General features: G+C 44.0%; 1 protein-coding gene across 3 annotated transcripts in view; it reads left to right on the forward strand.

The window, feature by feature from the left end:
* Positions 1–20,837, forward strand: part of ACTN1 (actinin alpha 1) — a 92,558-nt gene that overhangs the window by 41,126 nt on the left and 30,595 nt on the right. For all 3 annotated transcript variants that reach the window (XM_072863555.1, XM_072863553.1, XM_072863554.1), the window contains exons 2-6: positions 3,307–3,421; positions 8,675–8,794; positions 16,475–16,561; positions 17,149–17,236; positions 18,180–18,258. In XM_072863555.1, the coding sequence (XP_072719656.1) occupies positions 3,307–3,421; positions 8,675–8,794; positions 16,475–16,561; positions 17,149–17,236; positions 18,180–18,258 (489 nt within the window). The remainder of the gene's footprint in view (positions 1–3,306; positions 3,422–8,674; positions 8,795–16,474; positions 16,562–17,148; positions 17,237–18,179; positions 18,259–20,837) is intronic.

The raw sequence follows: 20,837 nt of genomic DNA on the forward strand, positions 1-20,837 counted from the left end.
TTGTGCTCCTTATGGTATTATGCTTACTGGAGTTCATGTAGGACCTGAAGGGTGCCTTGAGAAAATGTCTGCACAGCTGGGAGTTGTCTAGTGGGAACTGTGTGCTCTGTCTATTAACCCTTCATGGTCTGTGTACTTGAGGAGCTGAGGCATCAGCTCTGCCACTGATGGCTAATGGCAACGTTTTGCAGAGTCGTGTCACTTCAGCATGTCTGAGGCTGTGATGTGGTGGAGATGGCTCCAGCAGAGAAGTTGGAGTGCTGGCTCTGGGACTTTTCCACCAAGCCTTGGGTGACTCTTGCAGCAATAAAAATACTCTCACTGATCTGGTTATCCTGCCAGGCTTTATAATAATGCAAAGTTTAGAAGATTTATGGTTTGCTTTTAATTTAATCTGTGTTTCTTAGAAATGTAGACCCGGTCACCCTCTTCCATCCTCAAAATGTGCGAAGAGATGCCCAGTTCAGCTATACTGGGATTATCTGTGATTTAAAGCAGAACTTTCTGATCTGCTTTGCGCTGATTAAAGCCATTTCAGTTTTGTTTTGCAAGAAGTCATACAAGAAATAAAAGCGCAGTCTGGTGGCCTGTGAGTTATATCTCAGGCTTCCTCCACAGTTCAACATGGATTTTGTAATGTGACACAGGGCCAGTCACCTGCGTCAAAGCAAGACAAGTCACCAGTCAAAGCAAGACTAGGTGTCTTGCTTTGTTTTCCAAATATGAGAAGGAGGTTCATGGGCACCCACAACCTTCCTGACATAACGTGCTCTCATACTTTGATATGTGATGATGTTTTAGCATTTGAAAGCATCTCTGCTCTCATTTGCCCCTCTGGAGGCGTGAAGGAGCCTGGCTGCAAAAGGGAGCCAAACAAATGAACCTCTTCTCACATAGCACAACGCAGGCAGTGGAATGAAGAAAGCAGTGCCAAAAAGATGTACTTCAGGATACAGGGCCCGTTTTCAAATATAATCACTCTTATTTGGAAAAAAAAACAAAACCAAAACAAAACCAACCCACTTTTATTTCTCGGGGGAATAACAATAAAAAGCAATAAAAGGTGCTTAATGACTTTTTTTTTAAAGCTTCCAAATCTGGAAGGAAACCAGGCCATCTTGAAAAAAGAGATCCCAGACTTTCACAATACATGCATCTGTCCAAAGGGCCATTGCCATGAAAGTATTTACAGCTGTGCTGTTATCCTGCTCCATCCCACAGCCCCGGTGCAGAGCAAGGCCAGAACACAGCAGTGGGAAGCTCAGCAGCTGTTGAGCGAGGCTTTTTCCAATGAAAGATTCTGCTACGCTATTTGTAGTTGTGTAAGCATGAATGCGAGCAGGTTAGTCAAGGAAGCCCAGCTTCCAGACAAATAAGAACAAGCCCTGGTGCTCTTTGCCATTTGGGGTAATCTTTCTTTTGAAATCCTGTGCATGGTGTAAGTAGCGGTGAAGCATTTCTAAATTTTTGGCATGCCATGCTTCAGTATCATTTGAGTCTTTTCTGCTGTGGTTCCCCAACAGCCTAAGATGGCATGACTGCTGTGGTCCACTCCACCCTCCTGCTTGGCCCACATATGCCCAATTTTCTCTTGCAGAGGCTTGTTAGACTCTGCTGAACTGCCTCCATGCACTGACTGAGCAGAAGACTAGCCTTACCAAAGAAAGTAAATAGTTCTTTGCTGGGTCAGTGAGTTGAATTGGCTCTCGGAGCACATCTGGGAGAGGGAGGGAAGAAAGACCTCCTTTCCTTGTGGTAGCACTGAGCTTTTGGAGCCGCTCATTTTTTGAGTAACCTTACCCTTCTATTTAAAGAGTGATTGAGGGGTTGTCAGTTTGTACAAAGGAAAGGGTTTACTTGGTGTCCTATTCAAACACTGTGAAACGCATTCATTAGCACTTGGACAAACTTGTCTGCCTTAAAAGAACTAGTTGCTACCATTTACTCTTAAAACATTATTTTGTGTCAAACAAATGGGAGCAGCTGCATCTCCAGGTTGGGCTCTTTGATTTGCCAATTTAAGACCATGCCACACTGAGGTGTCTGAGGTGTTTTATATTTGCTTCTTGTGTTTTGACCGTCAAATGTTAGCACTTTTCTCTTTCAGACCTGTTCACGTGGTGCTCTTTTGAGATAATCCCTACTATTACATCTCTGGGATGAGATGGTCTCTTCCCCGTCAGTGCCCCACATGCCCATTGTTCAGAACATGGGCTGACAGATGGCAACCACAGAAAATGTGTCTTGTCATCAGTTGTGGTGAAATTCATTTCTCTCATATGAGAGATCCTCTTATCCTGACCACTTGAGGTCAGAAGGCATTTCCAAAAAGAGTTTTGTTTAGCCTGAATGCCACTGGCTGTGTTGTATTTTGGACCTCAGTCCTTCCTGTACTTCAAACTCATATTATTGCTCCAGTGGTGGTGCATAGTATCACTAATTACAGAGTGGCTGTGATTTCTATCATTGAAGTGGCTGCAATGATCCTTCTGCCAGAGGCTCTCAAACAGTGGGAGTTTGGGATTGTGCTAGACAGTAGTGTTGCTAAGTAATGCTTACTTTTATCCTTTCTAGGACCTGCGCTTCTGCTGAGACAGGTGACAGCATCATTATTCAGAAAGCATTTACTCCTCCACGTGAGGGGGGAGGGAAGGTGGGACAGTCACGCAGGGGAGGGAGGTCTGCTTAGCAGCAAGTCGTAGAGAACGGGGTCAGCAGGATAGACACTACTGGGATGTGGTTTATGTGGCTGAGGGGCTCAGCACGCTGTCCCTCCATGTCTGTCTAAGGGCTGCAGTGTTTGCTGGGGATGGAGTAGACCAGAGGCAGTTGGCTGTAGAAGAATGGTCCTTTTTTTGCTCAAGCACCTGTCTAGAGATGAGAAGATCTGGAATACTGTTGTCCGTTCTCCTTCATATTATGATAAGAGGTGTCATCTAGTACTACTGGAGTCCCTAGCACTCTGAGCACCTAGCATGCCTTAAAATCCGTTTCAAGGTATTCTAAACCAAACACAAAATGTAGGGGCCTCTCCAGAAAATCAGACATGCTGGAGCTGTGAAGTGACTGTCTCTCTCAGACTCCCTCTGTCATGGGAACACCCTGCAACTTCTTTGAATATTTAGGTACTAATGCTTGTGCTCCACAAGGACAATGGGTGGAAAGACGATAACCTAACCAGCATTTGAATCTGTGTCATGGTACCTAGCAGCACTGCTTTGGTTCTGAACTGTTGTTTGGCTTCTGGGAAGATTACTGACTGCTCTTTTTTTTTTTTTCTTTCTGTCTTTCTTTCCTGTGTTTTAGACATTTACAGCATGGTGTAATTCTCACCTCCGCAAGGCTGGGACACAGATTGAGAACATAGAGGAAGATTTCAGGGATGGTCTTAAACTCATGTTACTTCTGGAAGTCATTTCAGGTGAGAGAGGTTCTGTGTGGTGCTCTCGAGTGTTCTGAGCATCTCCGTTCTGAAATCTGTTCTCCCCCTTTCTTGCAGAATAGGGACAGCAAGGGCTGTAATGCTGCAGATTTTGCTGGAATATAAGAACAGCTGCTTTCTGATTCAGAACAAATTTCTCCCTAATGAATATCTTGTCTCCAGCAGTGACCATTAATGTGCTTTTGGAATGTACTCCAAGCCTCATGGCCTGTGCAGGCTTCCCATTGCATTCCTGCTCCTGCCTCTCTGCTTTCCTCTGCCTGTCAGGAATGCACAGCCTCCTGTGAAGGCTCAGGCAACGGCTCTTACTGCTTGGCAGGGCTGACAAAGCAGCTCTGGGAAGAGTGTGGGAATGCTGCACTGGCAAATCATACCAAAGCCACATGACAGTGGGAATAGGATAGAAGTTATTGGAAGAGAGGAGTCAAACCAGTAAATCTTCTATGTCGTTCAGTTTCAGCTATGACTGAAGTTTTTCCATTCTAGTTTCAATCTGAGCTCAGTGCTCAAGCCTTCAGGGGAAAAAAAAATCCCAAAGAAAAGCAAAATCCCAGAAAAACCAGTCTGAAATAAAAACAGTGGCATGAACACGTTAGGTCAGATTTGTTTTCACTCCATCACAAATGTCCCACTACTTGACAGATATCTCCCAGGGATTATTTCATATAAGCAGTAATCCCTATTGATGTGCTGATGAAATAAATACCTTAGTAAAGTATTGTGGGAGGCATCGAGGGGGGATAAGATTGGATGTATGAAACTGGGGTTGTACGGTCACACACTTTTCTTTTGATGGCTTTTGATAGCCAGTAGTAGCAACCCAGTGACTTGTACGCCTGACCTTCTTGGTACATTTTCCAATAAAATTGCCATGATAGAAGCACTCAGACTGCCTTCTCTCTGTCCTTTTTCCTTCCGCTTCCCCAGCTCCTGCAAAGATGCTATCAGTATATGCGTTTTTCAGAATTTATGAATATAGGATAAAACTTCAGGGTTTTTGCCCATGCTGGTGGTTTGGAGGGGTCAGAGTTCAAAATATTACCAGAGCTTTTGCAGCAAGTACATTGCTTCTGCCGTGCCTGTAAGAAACAAGGTAGCAGAGTCCTATTAGTTTTTCCTGTATTTATGTTCCTTTGCAGAGGAGAGGCTGCAGCCTGGAAGCTGGGGCTTAGTTTCTAATTGCTGAACTGGAAGACAGGGGAGAGAAGCACGAACAGGGGAGGGCGGATGAGGCTCAGTGCTAAAGCAGGGGGTCTCATATCTCACACTGCTTAATTTCCTTGCCTCATCTCCCATTCTTCCTCTCCTGTTCTCCCTTTGGGAGCTCACCAGCAGGGCCTCTCGGACCTTCCTCAGTTTGGGAAGAAGCTAACAGTTTCTGAGCACACTGGTGGTGTGGGCATGGCATTTCCCCATCTGCTGCAAAGCGGCTCTGTGCCCGCAGCCTGCTGCTGGATGACCAGCCAGCAAAGGCATGGGGAGCAGCAGTGGGCTGCATCCCACCAGAGGCCATGGTCCTTCACACACTAAGTACTGAGCATCCTTTCCTTAGAGGCAGCAGAAGCTAGAAGTGCAGTTCTACTAGGTACAGTGGCAATAGAGGAGAGAAATTTAGTACAGTTGTGTTTTTCCCATTTCATTTCCATCATTGGCAGCTCCCTTTCCAGTTGTGAGCCCTGCTGCTCTTACGGAGCCTCCTTCCAGCTGCTGGCCCCACTAGTAGCCCCTTTGGCCCATAGTTGGGGAAGCAGCAGCCCAGCCCAGGAGCCACATGGGGGTAAGGAGTCTCCTGCTGGTTGGCAAGGGCTTGCCTGTATGTTCCTGTCACGGTTCCCACTGATCGCCTGCCAAAAGGGTGAGTCTCCGGATGGCTCTTAGCCCTCCAGTTCCAGCTTCTGGCCTTTCCTTTCAGCTCTTGGCTCACTCCACACCTTCCTCTTCCCGTATTTTGGGGGACTGCAGAGCTGCTGACGGGAATTTGGCGTGGGCAGGGTTGCTCTGTGGCAGGCTGATCTTTTCCCCTAACCCAGAGGGTGATGGCCATAAGAGCCTTCAGCCATGAGAGCGCTGGGCTGGGCTGGCTGAGAGCCGTGCGGAGCTGAGCCCCTCCTCCACCTAGCTGCCCGGCTGGGGTGTGTGGGAGTGCGGGAGTGCTATCTCCCTCTGCCCCTGCTGCAGTGGTGGCTGCTGCTGTGCTGGGAATGGAAGCTGCATCAGGGAAGCTGCTGGAGACCCTAGGGTGGGAGAGGGACTGCACCACTGGGGCTATGGGAGACCTGCTTCAGGGCAGACCCTCTTGTGTGTCCTTGGGGACATGTTGCTGCCAGGCAGCTAGAACAGGTAGGAAGCAGTTCTCCCATCCGACGCGACTTCCCAAAGCATGGGAAGTAGTGATGCTCTGCAAGAGGAGAGCACCTCAGTTTCTCAGTCTTCTACCTTCTGGTGGTGAGTTGTGCTGCTGATGGATGCCTTTCCAGCCCAGCCAGAGCCCCTCGGTCCCCCAGCCACTGTGCAGTGGGGGAAGCTCCATGGACAGTCCTGGGACTTACTCATTGCGAGTCCTTTGCCATTGTCCTCTGTGGTGCGAAGGAACAGTTAGGCCCCCCCTACAAATTGCCCCAAAAGATACACTTTCATTTTTCACCACATGTGTTTCCTTCCCCTGACAAAGCCATTTTAAAAATAATACTACAAGAGTGAAAAAGGCTAAGCTCATGTTTAGTACTTTTAAAATAAAGTTATAAGGCTTTTTTTCCCCTCCAAACGGAAGGAATGACTAATTGAAATTTTTCCTAAACAAATTTGCTGTAAACAACTTCTAAGCCAACACTTCCTTGCATTGTTTGGCTTTTAAAGTACAGCCTTGGGCTAGTACATGAGAATCAGAGAATGGAAGTGAGTAGACCGTTTTCATTGTCTCAGCTGGGAGAAGTACTGAGAAATAAAGCAATGATGCAAATAGCTGAAAGTAGAACATATTTCTAGCAGGCTTCCCTTTTAACAGTCTACATCATTAATAATGTACGGCATGGAACCAGATGAAGCTTTTCTCTGGAAATCTGAATTTGTAATAAAGTCCAAGTCTGAAGCCATTGGGTTTTGGGACTTTTTAAGTTCCCAGAAAAAATTATTCTAAACCAAATATCCTAGTGTGGTATTTGAGAGAGGAAGACTGCAGTTTTGCAATCACCATCAACTGCTTGAGGATTGCATTGCTGTCAGAGGGAACAATTCTGCTCTCCCCAGCCCCAGGGAGAGCAGTTCAGATGCTCTCCCTTGTGTTGGCAATGCACATCATGCGGCCACAAGGTGAACTGGATCGGCTTGCTGTTCCAACAGAAACCTAATCTCTTCTCTTTATTTTTCTTTTTGCAAGGCTAGTTTACAGTCACATCAGCTGAAGAAAATGGTTATTTTTTAGCTGGCTCAACCCATTTGTTGACATTTGGCAGTATAAGTCTGCTTAAGTCTATTGTGAAACTACATGTAAAAATGTCATTGTGGAACTGTCACAAAAAATGCTTCTACTTTTATTTAGAATGACTAGCATTATCCAAATGGAAAAAGAAGGCAACGTACCATGACGTGTACTTGAGGCTCCATTAAAGCAAAAGAGATTTTTTTAATCCTACGATGGGAGTAGTACCATAAATACATCTTTTTACTTAAATTGTCAGACATCAGTGTTTCATTTTGAAAGTGAATCTGGTTTTATCCTTAAGCTTGAGAGCTAATGACACCAGCCTACAGTAGTGACTGAAAGGATTTTCATTTCCAGACTTTTCTTCTTTGTTAGGGCATGGCTGTGGAGATAATCTATTTTTCTCCCTTTTAGCTTTTCCTCACTCCTTTGTTAGGAAACAAGCCATCCAGTTTTAGTATGAAAAAGAGTTCTTTAAAAAGTACTTTTCTTTCTCACCCATAAGCCTCAAATAAAGGTTTTGAGTCAGCTCACATTGACTTAAATATTCAGGTTCAAGATATAGCAGGAGACTTTTGGAACTGAATAGGTCAGATGAGTAATTACTTGCCTAGACTTGCCCATTTGATCTCTTTTTAATTATCTCATAACTTTTTTTCCAAAGTGCAAAACCTGCTTGCATTTTGTTTAGATCTTTTTTGTATTCTGGAGCTTGTGATCTGAAAGTGGCTGTTCTGCTAATTTTTAGGTGTTGTGTGTCACATACAGGTGGTTCCTGATGTCCTGTCTAATTATATTTCTAGCAGAGGTTCCTTTGAAAATTCCACTTTTCTGTCCAAGCTTTAATTTTGCTTACTCTGTGTTTTGGGTTAGTGTTAGTAAAAGTAAACTGTGAGCATAGTTACAGGCAGCCTATCAAGAAGGGCATGCCTGTACTTAATGCAACTCTTTCAAATAAATAAGGTCAAGAAAGTGCTTTTCCAAATCTTCCAGCTTTGTTCCTGTCAGGAGCTGGCGTTTGCCCCAAGTCTCATTTCTGTCAGAGATTTACCTGCCCTCACCTCGGAGCTACGCTGCTTCCCTCTCTCTGCCTCATTATAAACATCTAAAATGCATACCACTGTATAAAGACCATTGCATAGAGTTAGAAATATGTCAGACATGTCATGGAAAGGAGTTGAGATGACAGTCCTTACAGTTATAAGGCCACTTGCCAAAGAAGTGATTTTATTACCTGATACAGGCAGTTGTGGCCATTCAGTGCAGAGACTAGAGAGGTGCAAGGTCTGTATTCTGGCTGGGGAAAAGAAAAGGCAAGATACAAGATCACCCTCATATTTGACTGTAGGGATTTCCAAGAAGGAGAGATTCGCTTTGTAGATTGGGTGTTGTAAATGCTGGAGGGGAGCTCCTCACCTGTCTTCGTGGGGGAGGGAAGTTTGTGCTATTTCCCGGCATCGTTACCTGCGATTAATGGTACGGAGGTTAGTTCCACTGCCTAGCTCAGTGTGGTTTTGAAGGACCTTTTCACCTCTGATACAAACCTGCTATGGAAAGGACTCAATGCTGACAGTTCCTCTGTTATTTAATTATCTGAGATGCAAAAAAAATATGCTTTTCTGTCTGATTCTTTCAGGGGGTACTTAACAGTGAGTGTGGCTGTCCCACATTCACTGTCGAGAAAGGGTGCAGGGAGGTCTACCCTCTGCCTGGCTGAGCAGCGGGAGCCACCAGCATGGGGAAACACGCACCAGGGAAGAAAGGGTTCAGAAGTGTTTTCTAATGCTTTTTTTTTCCTCTTTTCTTATTAGGTGAACGTTTGGCTAAGCCTGAAAGAGGCAAAATGCGAGTGCACAAAATATCCAACGTGAACAAGGCCTTGGATTTCATTGCCAGCAAAGGAGTCAAACTAGTATCTATTGGAGCAGAAGGTAAAGAAACCACCTGATTTGTCTGGCCCCGAGCTGTGCTTAGCCGTTGCCTTTCTCTCACTGCTGCATGTCATTTCCCTTTGTGCCTCCCTAGTCCTACCATGTCCTTGTAGAATAAGCCATGGAGGAAAAAAAGGGTTATATTAGGCCTTCACTCTGGATTTAAATCCTACCTTCACACCAAGCTGCCAAACCTGATTCCCACTTGGGCTTATTGGTCAGGTCCTCCTGCTTTTCTCCTGGTTCTCATGAGTTAAGGAAAACATTGAGCAGTGGCAGAAACAAATTAATTGGGATGTTTCTTTCTCAAATTAAGAAAAGTCTCAATTGAAGAACAGCAGCTACTTGTATTTACCTTGTGGAAGAGCTGCTGGGAAGGATCCCCTATTGCTGTAGGACATCCCATGGGTCAAAGCCAAGTGCAGCCCCCAGCACAGGTCAAGGACCCCAGAGGCTCAAATTTTCAGGGCTTCCAGGCTTCTTGTTGTGCATCCCAGCAGGCTGGGTGCTCTGGCTGGAAGCCTGTGTATTGTTGTGTAGAGACCATTGTGGGCAGCACCAGGGATGCCCTCAAGATGAACTTGCGGATCATGCAGACAGCAGGGAGTTGTGTAGGATTTTTTTTTTTTTTCAGCAAAGATGGTGGGTGTTTTGCAGATATGTCACCCAAGACTAGAAGGGCTTGCAGGTTAGTAACATAGTTTGCTCTTTTATAAACCCTAACAACTTGTCATCTTATCCGGATTGTGTTTTCACGACACTTGTTTTCCTCTGCTCTGGACCTGTGTGTGCGTCCTGCCTATGGACTCATGTTGTCACTGTTGCTGTGGAGACACTCTGCTTCTGTGGTATTTCTAGGTTTGTCTTTACAGTGACCACAGAAAATGAGACAAGTTTGTTATCTCCATCTTACAGATGGAAATATGTGGTTTCTCCAGGGAAACTCATGACAGAGCCAGGAAATGAGCCCGTGATACAGTTCTGGATGAGCATTCCTCCTCCGGGAGAGTCGTGGGGCTGCAGGGCTGAGCCCTGCCTGTTCTTAACCCAGGAGGTCAGAGCAGTGTCAGCATGCTGTCCCCAGTTTTGGCCTTTCAGGCATGCTCTTGGGGACATCTCCAAGACATGTGCCCATCCTATGGTCCACTTGTTCTGTGTCAGATCAGGCAGAATACCTCAGCTGCTGCAGGTGCTTATGTTTGCCTCACTGATACCTTTACCTCAACGTACTGCTTTACCTTTATGGAGACTTTGGAATAATTTAAAACTAGTGTCAAGGGACATTGTAGACACTTCTTTATTGTGTTTGGTATTTAAGAGCAATATACAAGAGATGAATGGCTCAATGATATTGATATTTTGCATGCAAAACTTTTCTTCAGTTTTCTCAGCTTTTCCCACAGGAGCAACCTGAGGGTGTTGCTGGCCCTGAGTACTGTTTAGTCTTTAGCACAAATGCATATCTAAGGTCATTTTGGGTCCTTCCAAAAAAGACTGATGAGCATCCAGTGTCTGATACAGTAGTCCATATCTATATGGGACCCTTTTCAAACTGGAAGTTTGACCTGGAGTAAGAGGTCTTCTGCCTTATGACAGCTCCTGCTGTCATTTGGATCTCAGACAGATATTTGGATCCTTCTGGGAGTCTAGAGCATGTGTAAAACCTTCCTGCTCTATTCCCTTTTTTTTTTTTTCTGGTTCTGCTCTCCCTGGCAGTAGTTTGCCTTTTCTTCTCCTTCCACTGGATTTTTCTTTTTTGATCTCTGCTCCTGAATCAGCTGTGACTGTACCCTCACAGCACTTAGAAATCATTGGCAAGTAGAACGGTCTGTGACTCAAGATCTTCAGGGCCCAGTTATTCAGTATGGATTCACAGAAGTCACCCTGTTCAGAAAGAGGCTGTGAGGTGCCATTTTGTGACAGAAGTCATGATTGATATCAGTCTGAACGGTGATCCTGTCCTCCCCTGCCAAACATTCTGGCTCTCCTTTGTCCTGATGCCCATGCAGCTACATGTTGAACCCATATGGGTTTCTTTATACTACCAAAGGTAGCATGGCACTAAAGTTTAGACCAAAGTTAGCTTTGATTTTTATACAGAGAGTTTGGGCCGATGCTGTGATGCCAGCTCAGGTCATGGAAGTGTGATCACAGCATGGGCTCCCCCACCCCAGCGCCTGTCCGTGCACCCAGACCAAGCCCAGGCCACTCTGGTTGTCACCAGGAAACATAACTTGCTGCAGGGGCTTCTGCCCAGTCCATCCAGATGCTTGGTGTACAGTAAATTACATATCAGCTATAAAAATGGACTTTTACTTTGAACAGCACAGCAGTAACTGTATCCATGGAAGGGATTATAAACCTTCCTGGAGCATGAATTTTAAGGGCTTGCTTTCAGACTTTAAGAAGACATCATGCAGCAGCAAAGTAGAAGATAAAAGCCAATGAGGCAGTCATACCACTGCACCAAGAAAATGAGCTGTAAATGCCTCAGTCAGGTTGGACTGATCTAGGAAGTTTTCCAGGTGGCTTTCCTCCCGGGGAAAGCAACAGTGCGGTGGTACTGGCTAGGGCAGCACACTCCTCACCTCCAGGTGGCTTGCTCCATCTCTGGGTATCTGCTGGGCAGCAGGGTCCTGTGTGAAGGGTCTGCAGCCCAGCTGTAGTTCTCTGTATACATTACACAAATGGCATTGGCCATCAATGTCCTGGCTTTAACTTTTTTTTTTGTGGTTAAAAAATAAGCTCCAGAAAGAATCCCAAGGAGACTCTCAGGTTGGCTTAAGCCTTGTGAAACCTTGTGTTTAATCAGAGTTAAAGCCAGCAAAAATGTTTTCATGGCATTTATCTCATTTCATCAAATAAAGATCCCTCTCTGCTGTTTAGAAGTGAAGCTCTGCAGCCATGTCCCAGTGAGTGAGAACCAGTGAAAGAGGACTTCCTACACACAGCATGAGTGCAGGACATATTCCATGTCCATGTTAAACGGAGGGTGAACTAAGCAAACAGAATAAGCAATGAGGGTTAAGAGCTGCTTTTTACAACCATCTTTGACTGTAACAATTCAAGGTGATTCTAAACATCTTTGTTTAGCCAGAGTCCATAGGATCAAAGCAGTTGTGGCATACAGTAGATCTGTGTAAATCTGGATCAAGGAAGGCTCTGGCCTGGTGCAGCTTCCAAACGGTTTTTCATCTGCTTTTAAATTTCGCTGTCATCTGACACCTCAGGAGCCTTCTTTTGCTGTAATAGATTCCATACTGGTGTCAAGTGCTCCTGGGATTTAACAGATTGAATAGGTCAAGTATGTGACCTTAAGACTGTTTTAATTGCACCTCTAATCTGCATAGGAAGCTGCTGCTTTCTTAGGTAGATGTGGCTCAGTTCAGCATAAAGATAACTTTGGATGAACTGATCCTTAGTCTCACCTGCGCAAGTGAAAGGAGAAATAAAGCTTAGAGATTTCACCAATTGCATAAGTCCCATCTGAGCAAAACACCTACTGAAGCAGCAGGCAGAGCAAGCATACATTTGACAGTGGAAAGAGGGGGAAAATAAGGTCTCTCCATGTCAGCGAGTGAAACATAGCAGTATATTTGTCCCTATCTCCTGCCCGCTTACTATTAGGGAGCTGAGATGTACACCCCCATCATCAATGCCAGCCACCTGTCCTAAATCTGGCTGGACCATCATTAGCAACACGCTTTCTGAAGACAGGGGCACGGATGCTCGTCCTGCTTTATTTGGCTTTTGTTAGGATAAACAAAATGCAGAGCAGCCTTTATTTTATGTCACCATTGTTGCTCTATGTCTCCAATTCCCAGATCATAACGCTACCCTGCCAGTTGTTCATCCCCTGCAACTCCCTCTCTCCATGGGGTAACCAGAGGCTGTGCTGTTGCCAGAGGCAACTCAGAAGTAGCTAGGGGGGATAACAGTTTCTGTAGCATTGATTCTGCTTTTAAATACCCAGGCCAGGGTAGAAAAGTAAGCTTAATCATTTTTGCATTTTTCAAATTGAGTTCGTGCATTTAAAAAAGGTGGTGGCATTTTAAAAGCCACATCTTTGTAGCCAGCCAGTCTTGCTCCTAAGGACTGAATATTTGTCAGGCCCTTAATTGTCTGTCGAACAAATGGGTAAGAGTACTGCAGTTTTTGCATATTTTGTTCGTGGTATTTGGTACAATAATGGGAGCTTGGTGGAAGCATATTCACTGGTGCAAAAAATTTCCTTCCAGTGGATGCAGATGCCTCATCAGCTTTAGCCAGCAACTGATCCACCCCCAGGCTGAATGTAAATCACATTAATAACATGTACTTGCTGCTGCTGTTCAGAGAACAGCTGCTGGTGGTGGAGGAAGTGCAGACAACGCTTGCAGAGGTCCTGCCAAGGAGGAGCACTTGGAAAGCACAGTCAGGCAGAAGATACTGTCTGATTATTAGCCTTTTAATATATGAACTGCTCTCACATTACTGAGCCTTACTCCGCTTACTCCTTACTGTATAAGCAGGGAACAAACACGGTATCTTTAATCAAGCACTAAATTGTTCTAGCTTTGTAGTGTTACGTTCAACTTTTTAACAATTCCTGTGGAGTTTCTTTCTCTTCATCACCAGGAAGCAGAAGGCTTCATGCAAACCTGTTTTGCAACCATGTTTTTCACTTTTGTTTCTTGGCCATATTCCACTATATTAGAAAGAGATTGGCAGCAGCTGAAGGGCGCTGAAGGGATCTTAAAGGAAAAGAAGGTTGGCATTGAGGAATGTAGGGGTAGAAAACCGAGTGAGTGAGGGCCAAAGAGCATATGGCCTTTCTAATCAGGCTGGCTGACTTTGTAACCAGGTTGCCAGGAGAAGTTTTTTAGCTCTAGAAATGAAAAATGCTTGCCTGCTTCTAACAAATAATAACAGTTTTGTTAACTCTATTTAAAATAATTAAAAAATAGGACTGGGGATGGTATGGTTGGTTAAATCTGCATCCCAGGATAGATCGCTCACTAATCTCACTGACATCAGTATCTGCTTGGTAGGTGGTGGGTTTTCTCTGTGTCAAGAAAAAGTAAAATGATGTGTAGAGATGAAGTGGTGGAAATATTCTGGGCTTCTTCCAGAGCACCTTTGCTTTGGTGCACTGCTAAGGAAGAATCAGACATGGGAACAGGGAGCACACATCTTCCTTTTTAAATGAGTAATGCAATGAAGAGGGCTGGGGGAGAAGAGATGCTTTCCACCTTAACTCCACCAGCTAACTTTATAAAACTGGAATTTGAGAATGTGACCAGAGCATAGTGCTGAGTTCTAATGCCACATTAGCAACTTAACGCCATCTGGTTTTATGTAAGTATCTTGACCTTTTTTTCCAATTAAAATCCATGGAACAGTAATATTAATTACCTGTTTCAGCTCACTGATTGATTTATTAGTGTTCATAAAGCATTTTCAACATTAAAGCATTGCCATCAGATTTTAATCTAGTCCATTAAAATAAAAAGCTCAATTTAGTTTCAGATCTTAAATATACCCTAGGGTCCTCCTGCCAACTGCTGTGGTTTTTACAAGCATTGGGGTTTTTTGCTTTTTTAAAATCCCCACAAAGATCTGTCACATGAACAAAACAAACAAGCTGAAAACACGGATGGTTTCTTTCATATTTTAGCTGTAGTGTCTCAGGTATTTGTAACAATAGTAAGGATTTTCCTTTAAGTTGATTGTGGTGCCTTATTGGAGGGGTGGAGAATGCAAAAAGTGCAGAACTGGATATACTTGCCATCACATGACACTTCCTTACACCAGCCTGGCGGACAACCCCCTGACCCCGAAATATCTGTAAAAAATTCATTTGTGAGAAAACTGTCAACAGGCAAACATAGGTTTTTTTCATGCCAGCAACAATAATTGTAGTTCTTTTGTACTGCAGTGAAAAGTTGTTGGCTATTTAATTCTGGGCAAACTGATGCCCCACCAAGATATCTGTGTGTACTCTTAAGTGCAGGAAGGAGTGGACCCAGGGGTGTACTGCAGTAGAACAAGGTGGTGTGTCTTATTTTCTATCTTTTAAATCTGTAAATCCCTTATGCAGATGTATGTCAAGGCACATCAGAGATTATCCTTCTAATTAACACTGGAAGTTGCACCACGTATCGCTAAATCACAAGCTTTCAGGACCTTGGACCGGATGGACACGGTTTCTGAAACAACGTGTTTGGGGTGCATGCTACTTGTCTGTTGGTTTTGAATACACTGAGGTTCACATTTTGAAAATTTTTCATAAGAGGAAAAACTTTTTTTAATGGCTTAAAAGGAAAATTTCAAATATTGTCACTTTTGTGACAGGATCCAGACAGGTGGCAGTTGCCTACACTGCAAATTTCTACTTGCCCCAGAGCATGATGTGTTACTGCTGGGCAGCTTTATGGAAGCAGTGACACAGAGGTGTCTACAGTATTACAAAAATGGTTTCTGGCAGCCTTGTTAGGACTTGAATTATTCTACCTCCAAACAGTAGGTTAATTCTAACCCTTTTCTTACTGAAAATACTCTTGTAACTTGTCAGTTGTTTGTGAAAGATCCTTCTGCCATGCAGGAACCTGCCAGAGAATGAGTAGGAGAAAGCAGCTTGGCTAGTTTCACTATCCAAAAAAGTGAAGGCTGTAAATTTTATAATGTGTATATATAGTCTGTGTGGAATTTTTGTAGATGCTGAGGATCAGCACTTGAGACCCAGATGCTCACCATTTGGACTGTTTGGCGCTAATCTATACATGGTGGAAGCCCCTTTCTGGGCCACTATTCCCCCAGTGCCTCCCCCCCAGAACCTTGATCCCCCATCCTAAACAGATCATACCTCACACATGCAAGCAGTCGCTTTCTAAACCCTCCAAGTTGTTGACCCCTTGCAGATTTATATTGCAGAGTCCAATGAGCAATAAAGCACAATCTGCTTAACATCTTAGTTTATGTTATGGTCTGCTCAGGCTGGTCAGCATGAGTCTTTGCTTCCTCTTCAAGCAAGATGCATGTACTTTGAGGAATGCTCTGTTGTGTCTTTTGGCAATTAGATGACTGAAAGAAGTCCTATACAGGCAGTCTGGTGTATTCAGGCTTGTTTGAAACAACGAGCATTTAGGCTTGTTTGAAATTAAAATGTTGATGTTTCTTGGTTTTCTTGGTTGTATCTTGTTCACACGACAAAGCCAGCTGTCAGAGCTCATCTGGACTGGGAAGTCTCACTGGTTCTTCTGGTATAATTACGCTGGGGCAGTTGTATAGGTGACTTGGAGAAGACATATCAGAGTAAGGGAGGAAGGCTTTTCTTTTTCCCAGTTTGGCTTATATGGCTTCTAAGGGATAGGAATTAAACCTGAACAAGGTGTTTTTAGGCTCCGTGGGGAATTACACTGATCTAAATTGGTTCTTATTCCTGGTCTTTTGGATCATCGGTGTCTGTTTTACACTCAGTATTATACTGCAAGAGAACCAGTCTGATTATTGGGTACTACTGGGCAAGACTGTGCTGTACCCACAGAGCATCTGGGGAGGTGGGAAGATCACTTTTCAGCTGGAATTCCAATTCTCCCATCTGCAAAAGGGAATGCTCCCCAATGCTCCTGTTTTAATAGGATTTACACTTGCAACTTCATGCCTTCCATTCCTTCTCTTTCTCCTTTTTTTTGTCCCTAGAAATCGTGGATGGCAATGTTAAAATGACTCTTGGAATGATCTGGACCATTATCCTTCGTTTTGCCATTCAGGATATCTCAGTGGAAGGTAAATCTTAGTTCTTTCCAGACACTGTTCAACAATGAACAACTGGGGTAACTAAATGGTTTTGCCACTTAAAAGGCCCAGAATGTGCTCTTAGGTAAGTCACTGAAAGATTCTAGGGAGCAGCCCTTCCCAAGCTGCCCTGTCATCTCACTGACATTTCTGGCCAGGTTCAGGTATACTGAGAAGAGTTTTTCACATCTTCTTGTAAGAGATTTTAAGAGCAGCTCAGAAGGATGGCTAAGCCTGAAAACCAACTTTGGTGTTGGAATCTATTGCATTTCTTGCAGGCTGATTCAGGGACTAGCACTAAAAATAGACCTGTCTCTTACAAGTCCTACAAAACTCTCCTCTCTAATCCTGAAAAGCTATCTCCTTATTACAGAACCTCATTAAGAAAATAATAGTAACAAAACTATCCCAAAAGACTCTTCCAAACAAGGAATTTTCTGACAAGTGAATTTAAATAAAGCACAATTCAGTGCTGTCTCTACCAAAGAGGAGTTGGTCATGTTTTTCTAGCATATGCTCCAGAGACTTCTGCTTTCTAACCAAATTAGTTAATTGGTGTGCTTGCTTGCTTTCTCTAGAGACATCTGCTAAAGAAGGACTTTTGTTATGGTGTCAGAGGAAGACAGCCCCCTACAAAAATGTAAACATCCAGAACTTCCATATCAGGTGAGTTACAGGCAAGAACTTAGCTTTACAATCTGTGTTATTTTCATATGTCTCTTAGTATATTCAGCGATGTTCCTGGCAGGCCTCCCAAGGCAATGCAGATGCACATTACACAGTAACAGCGTAGACCAGAGAGATGCCTAGGAAATTAAAGACAGAGGTTATAAGAGGATCCAAGTACCTATATCCCAATTCCTCATTCTGGTTACAATTGCTGCTTTTGTAAAGTTATTCAGAGCATTAAGTCCTCTGAGAGCAGCATATGTGCCACGGGCTAAGCAAGACAGCTTTTGCTCTGTGAAAACTCAGAACACTTTAGGAGCCATGAAATAAGGGCTGCACCAGAAACTTTGTAGTATGGCAGAGTTGGGAAGGGATGAGGGGTTTTCTTGCTCTGCTCTTAATATTTCTGAACTGGCAGATGTTCCAGTGAAGATTCTGCATAATACTGCTTTTTCAAGCACATTTTTGAGAGCTGTATAAACCATATAAATGTAAAGCACTTTTTTGAGAGCTTAAGTGCCATCCACGCTAGCCGGTACTATAGTGGAGATAGCTATGAGCATCTGCCTTTTCCCTAAGGCATGCACTTGTTCCTCCTTTAGGGTTTGTATCTACACCTTTTTTCAATCCTGAGCTCTACACCTGTCCTTGCGTGTTCCACAGGACATGCACAGAGAACTGGCAAAAAGGAGGTGGCAATGCAAAGGGCAAGTCCTAATCACAGTGGATTTTCATAGGGGTTGAAAGGAATCTTTATTGCAGTCCCATGCAGGTACAAGATGTGTCTCCTTCCCAGCACTTACAGAAGCACTGTTAGCTAGTAACTGAACCAGAATTAGTCGTCCTGCTGCCTTGGTGCCTTCCCTCATGCTCATGCCCATCACTGTGTGTCTCCTTTGCTGAGCACTGTTCATTGTGCTCTCTTCTGTCTCTCTCGTAGTTGGAAAGACGGCCTCGGTTTCTGCGCTTTAATTCATAGACACCGTCCAGAGCTCATTGACTACGGGAAGCTACGAAAGGTACAATTCAATTTGTTTGTCAGACCAGATGCTTGGCTCCTTGGAAGTAGAGAGGGAGAAGAATTAGCTTGATAAACATAATTGGAGAACTTCAGCACGAGCTGGCAGTTGCAGGATTGGGGGAGAGGAAGGAGGAATGAATCAGTACATTCAGGCTTCTTAGTGAAGCGTGAACTTAATGAGCTTCCTGCTTGACTTTCCCTGCTTTCAGACTACCTTACATGAGACACATGTGCCCCAATCCCAGCTGATGAGCAAAAGCTGACAAATTCATTAACACCAAATGTGAGACTAGTTCTGTGCTAATGTCATAGACTAGCAAGTCAAATCAGACTTAACATTTCTGTGGAGAGTTGGATAGAAACCGGTTACCTGGTGTTCAAGTGCAAAAGCTCATTGAGAGGTCTGTGTGCCCCTACTGGACGTTTGTCACATGCTTCCAGCTTAGCACTGAGCCATCTGCAGTATTGGGCTTCTCCTAGCATGTAGGTATCAGGTGCCAGAAACGCATTTGCCACAACACTCAATTTTACTTTAAAAGTTGCCACTTGTAGCATGATATCTAGCTGCTCCAGAGTTTGCTTCCTGTGTGTCTTGGAGACAAGATTGCGAAGTGGATGATGAGAATAAGTGTTCAGTGGTTTGTGCTGCCAGCAGTGTCTTGACCCAGCATGGCGATGGAAGACCAAACTGGGTTCTCATCCTACTGGCATTCCTGCAGTCTGGTGAAATCCATTTTCACTATATCTGTGCACACGTGGAGTGAAATGTCACCAAGAGCATAATTCATGTGTCGTTACTGGGGCTAATACACAAAGTTTATTTGACCATCGGATCTCACAGGCTGTGTGTTATAAAGTGCGTACGTGCTCGATGTTAGCTAGGGAAATAAAAATAGAAGACCATCACTAATAGACCTGGGCTCTTGGATCATTGTGCAAATAGGCAATATGTAAATGAGTTAATCAAATTAGCTGCATCCTTGAGGCAATGAATTGTACAATGCTTGATCTGCTTTTCAATAACCTTTTAGATCTTTACTGTCTTGCAGAGCAGTCAATTAAATTATCTGATCAGTTTTAGTGTCTGGAGTCAGCACATGGTGAATAAACAGTGAGGAGAGACTGTACCTGTTTACATAAACAGCAGCAATAAAAAAAGGAATTATTAGAGCTACATTTTCAGTGACTGATCTTGGGAAAATAAAAACAGCTAAGCAATGTGCATCTGACAAACCCAGCCGGGTAAATGGTACAGTGCTCTCCATTATCAACAAAGCCCTAAGCCAAACACAAGTGAAATGAGAGTGAGGGAAAGAAAGTTATTTGGTCATATTGCCTGCAGGCTTTTTAAGATGAAAGAGAGGGTGATTGTCCTAGCCAAAATCAATGTAGATGGGAAGGGATTTGTCCTCCTTGGAGCAAGGTTAAAGGGAACCAGCATCTGTTGTTCTCCAGTTGCCTTTGATCCCATCCTTCATCAGGTTCCCTCTGCCCTCCTGCAGTCTTCTGACTCTTTCTGTATCATTTTTATTGTTGTTCTGCCTTGATTACTCTAAAGGCGTGAGATTAAATGCATGTTTGAGAACTCTACCATAGCTGAAATCTTGAGCAAATAGCTGGGAAGAATTTATCTCAGAGCCTAGCCTTTAGCTCTGGCAGTTGATGTGTACTGAAGGGAAGTTGCCTTTTTTATGCTAGATCTTTGAAATCCATTTGTAGAATGTATAAACATGGCACCTTCCTAAACACAGTATTTGCCTGGACTATTTCCGTCACTTGTTTCCTCCTTTATCACTTCTTTCTCCTCCCTTTGGCTCAATTCAGCTGATTCTTGCCCTTGGAGCCTTCTCCTTGGAGCCTACTTCCCCTCTCCCCCTTCCCTCAAAAACAAGCGAACAAACACACCAACCAACCCCAACATTTTGAATCATCCCTGGCTCTGCAGGGGAATTATCTTGCAGAGAAAGACATGAGAAAGGCTGCTGAGAAGCAGCCATCGCAGTGGATAGTAGATTAGAGGTCCAGCTCCAGGGAGTGACTAGTGGCATCTCAGTTGTGTGTGCCTTTGGCAATGTTGTGTGTGTTTCTGTGTACAGACACACACATATGTATAAGATAGAGAGGTGAACATCAGTCCAAGCTGCCAAGAGGTCTGCACTGTACGTTCTTTTTGGGCAACATTCTTGTGCAGTTTTAGTGTTTTCTGCTCCTTCACAGAGGCTGTGTCTATGCTACAGACCCTGTATTGGCAGTGTATGCTAGCAGAAGGTAGCTGCATGTCTTCTTCCCAAAAGTTAGCAACTACTTTTGTCAGCACAGTTTTGTATTAAGTTCCCGTTCCTAGATGTTTTTCCTAGTCTAGCAAGCTAGTGGAGCAAGCACAATTCTTTTCTGCCTACTTGCCTAGCTGAAGTTGCTTGTATAGTCCAGGCCCCAAAATAAAAGGTGCAAGTCCACCCAGCTTGGTGTCAGTGATTCCCTGACACCACAGCTACTTATTTGGTTGGATGGTTTCTATTCAGTGCAGGTCTGTCTGCTATTATTCAGCTCACTGTAGATAATATCTTGAGATTCAGC

Source organism: Ciconia boyciana, chromosome 6, assembly GCF_034638445.1.
Source record: "Ciconia boyciana chromosome 6, ASM3463844v1, whole genome shotgun sequence".
NCBI classification, from domain to species: Eukaryota; Metazoa; Chordata; class Aves; order Ciconiiformes; family Ciconiidae; genus Ciconia; species Ciconia boyciana.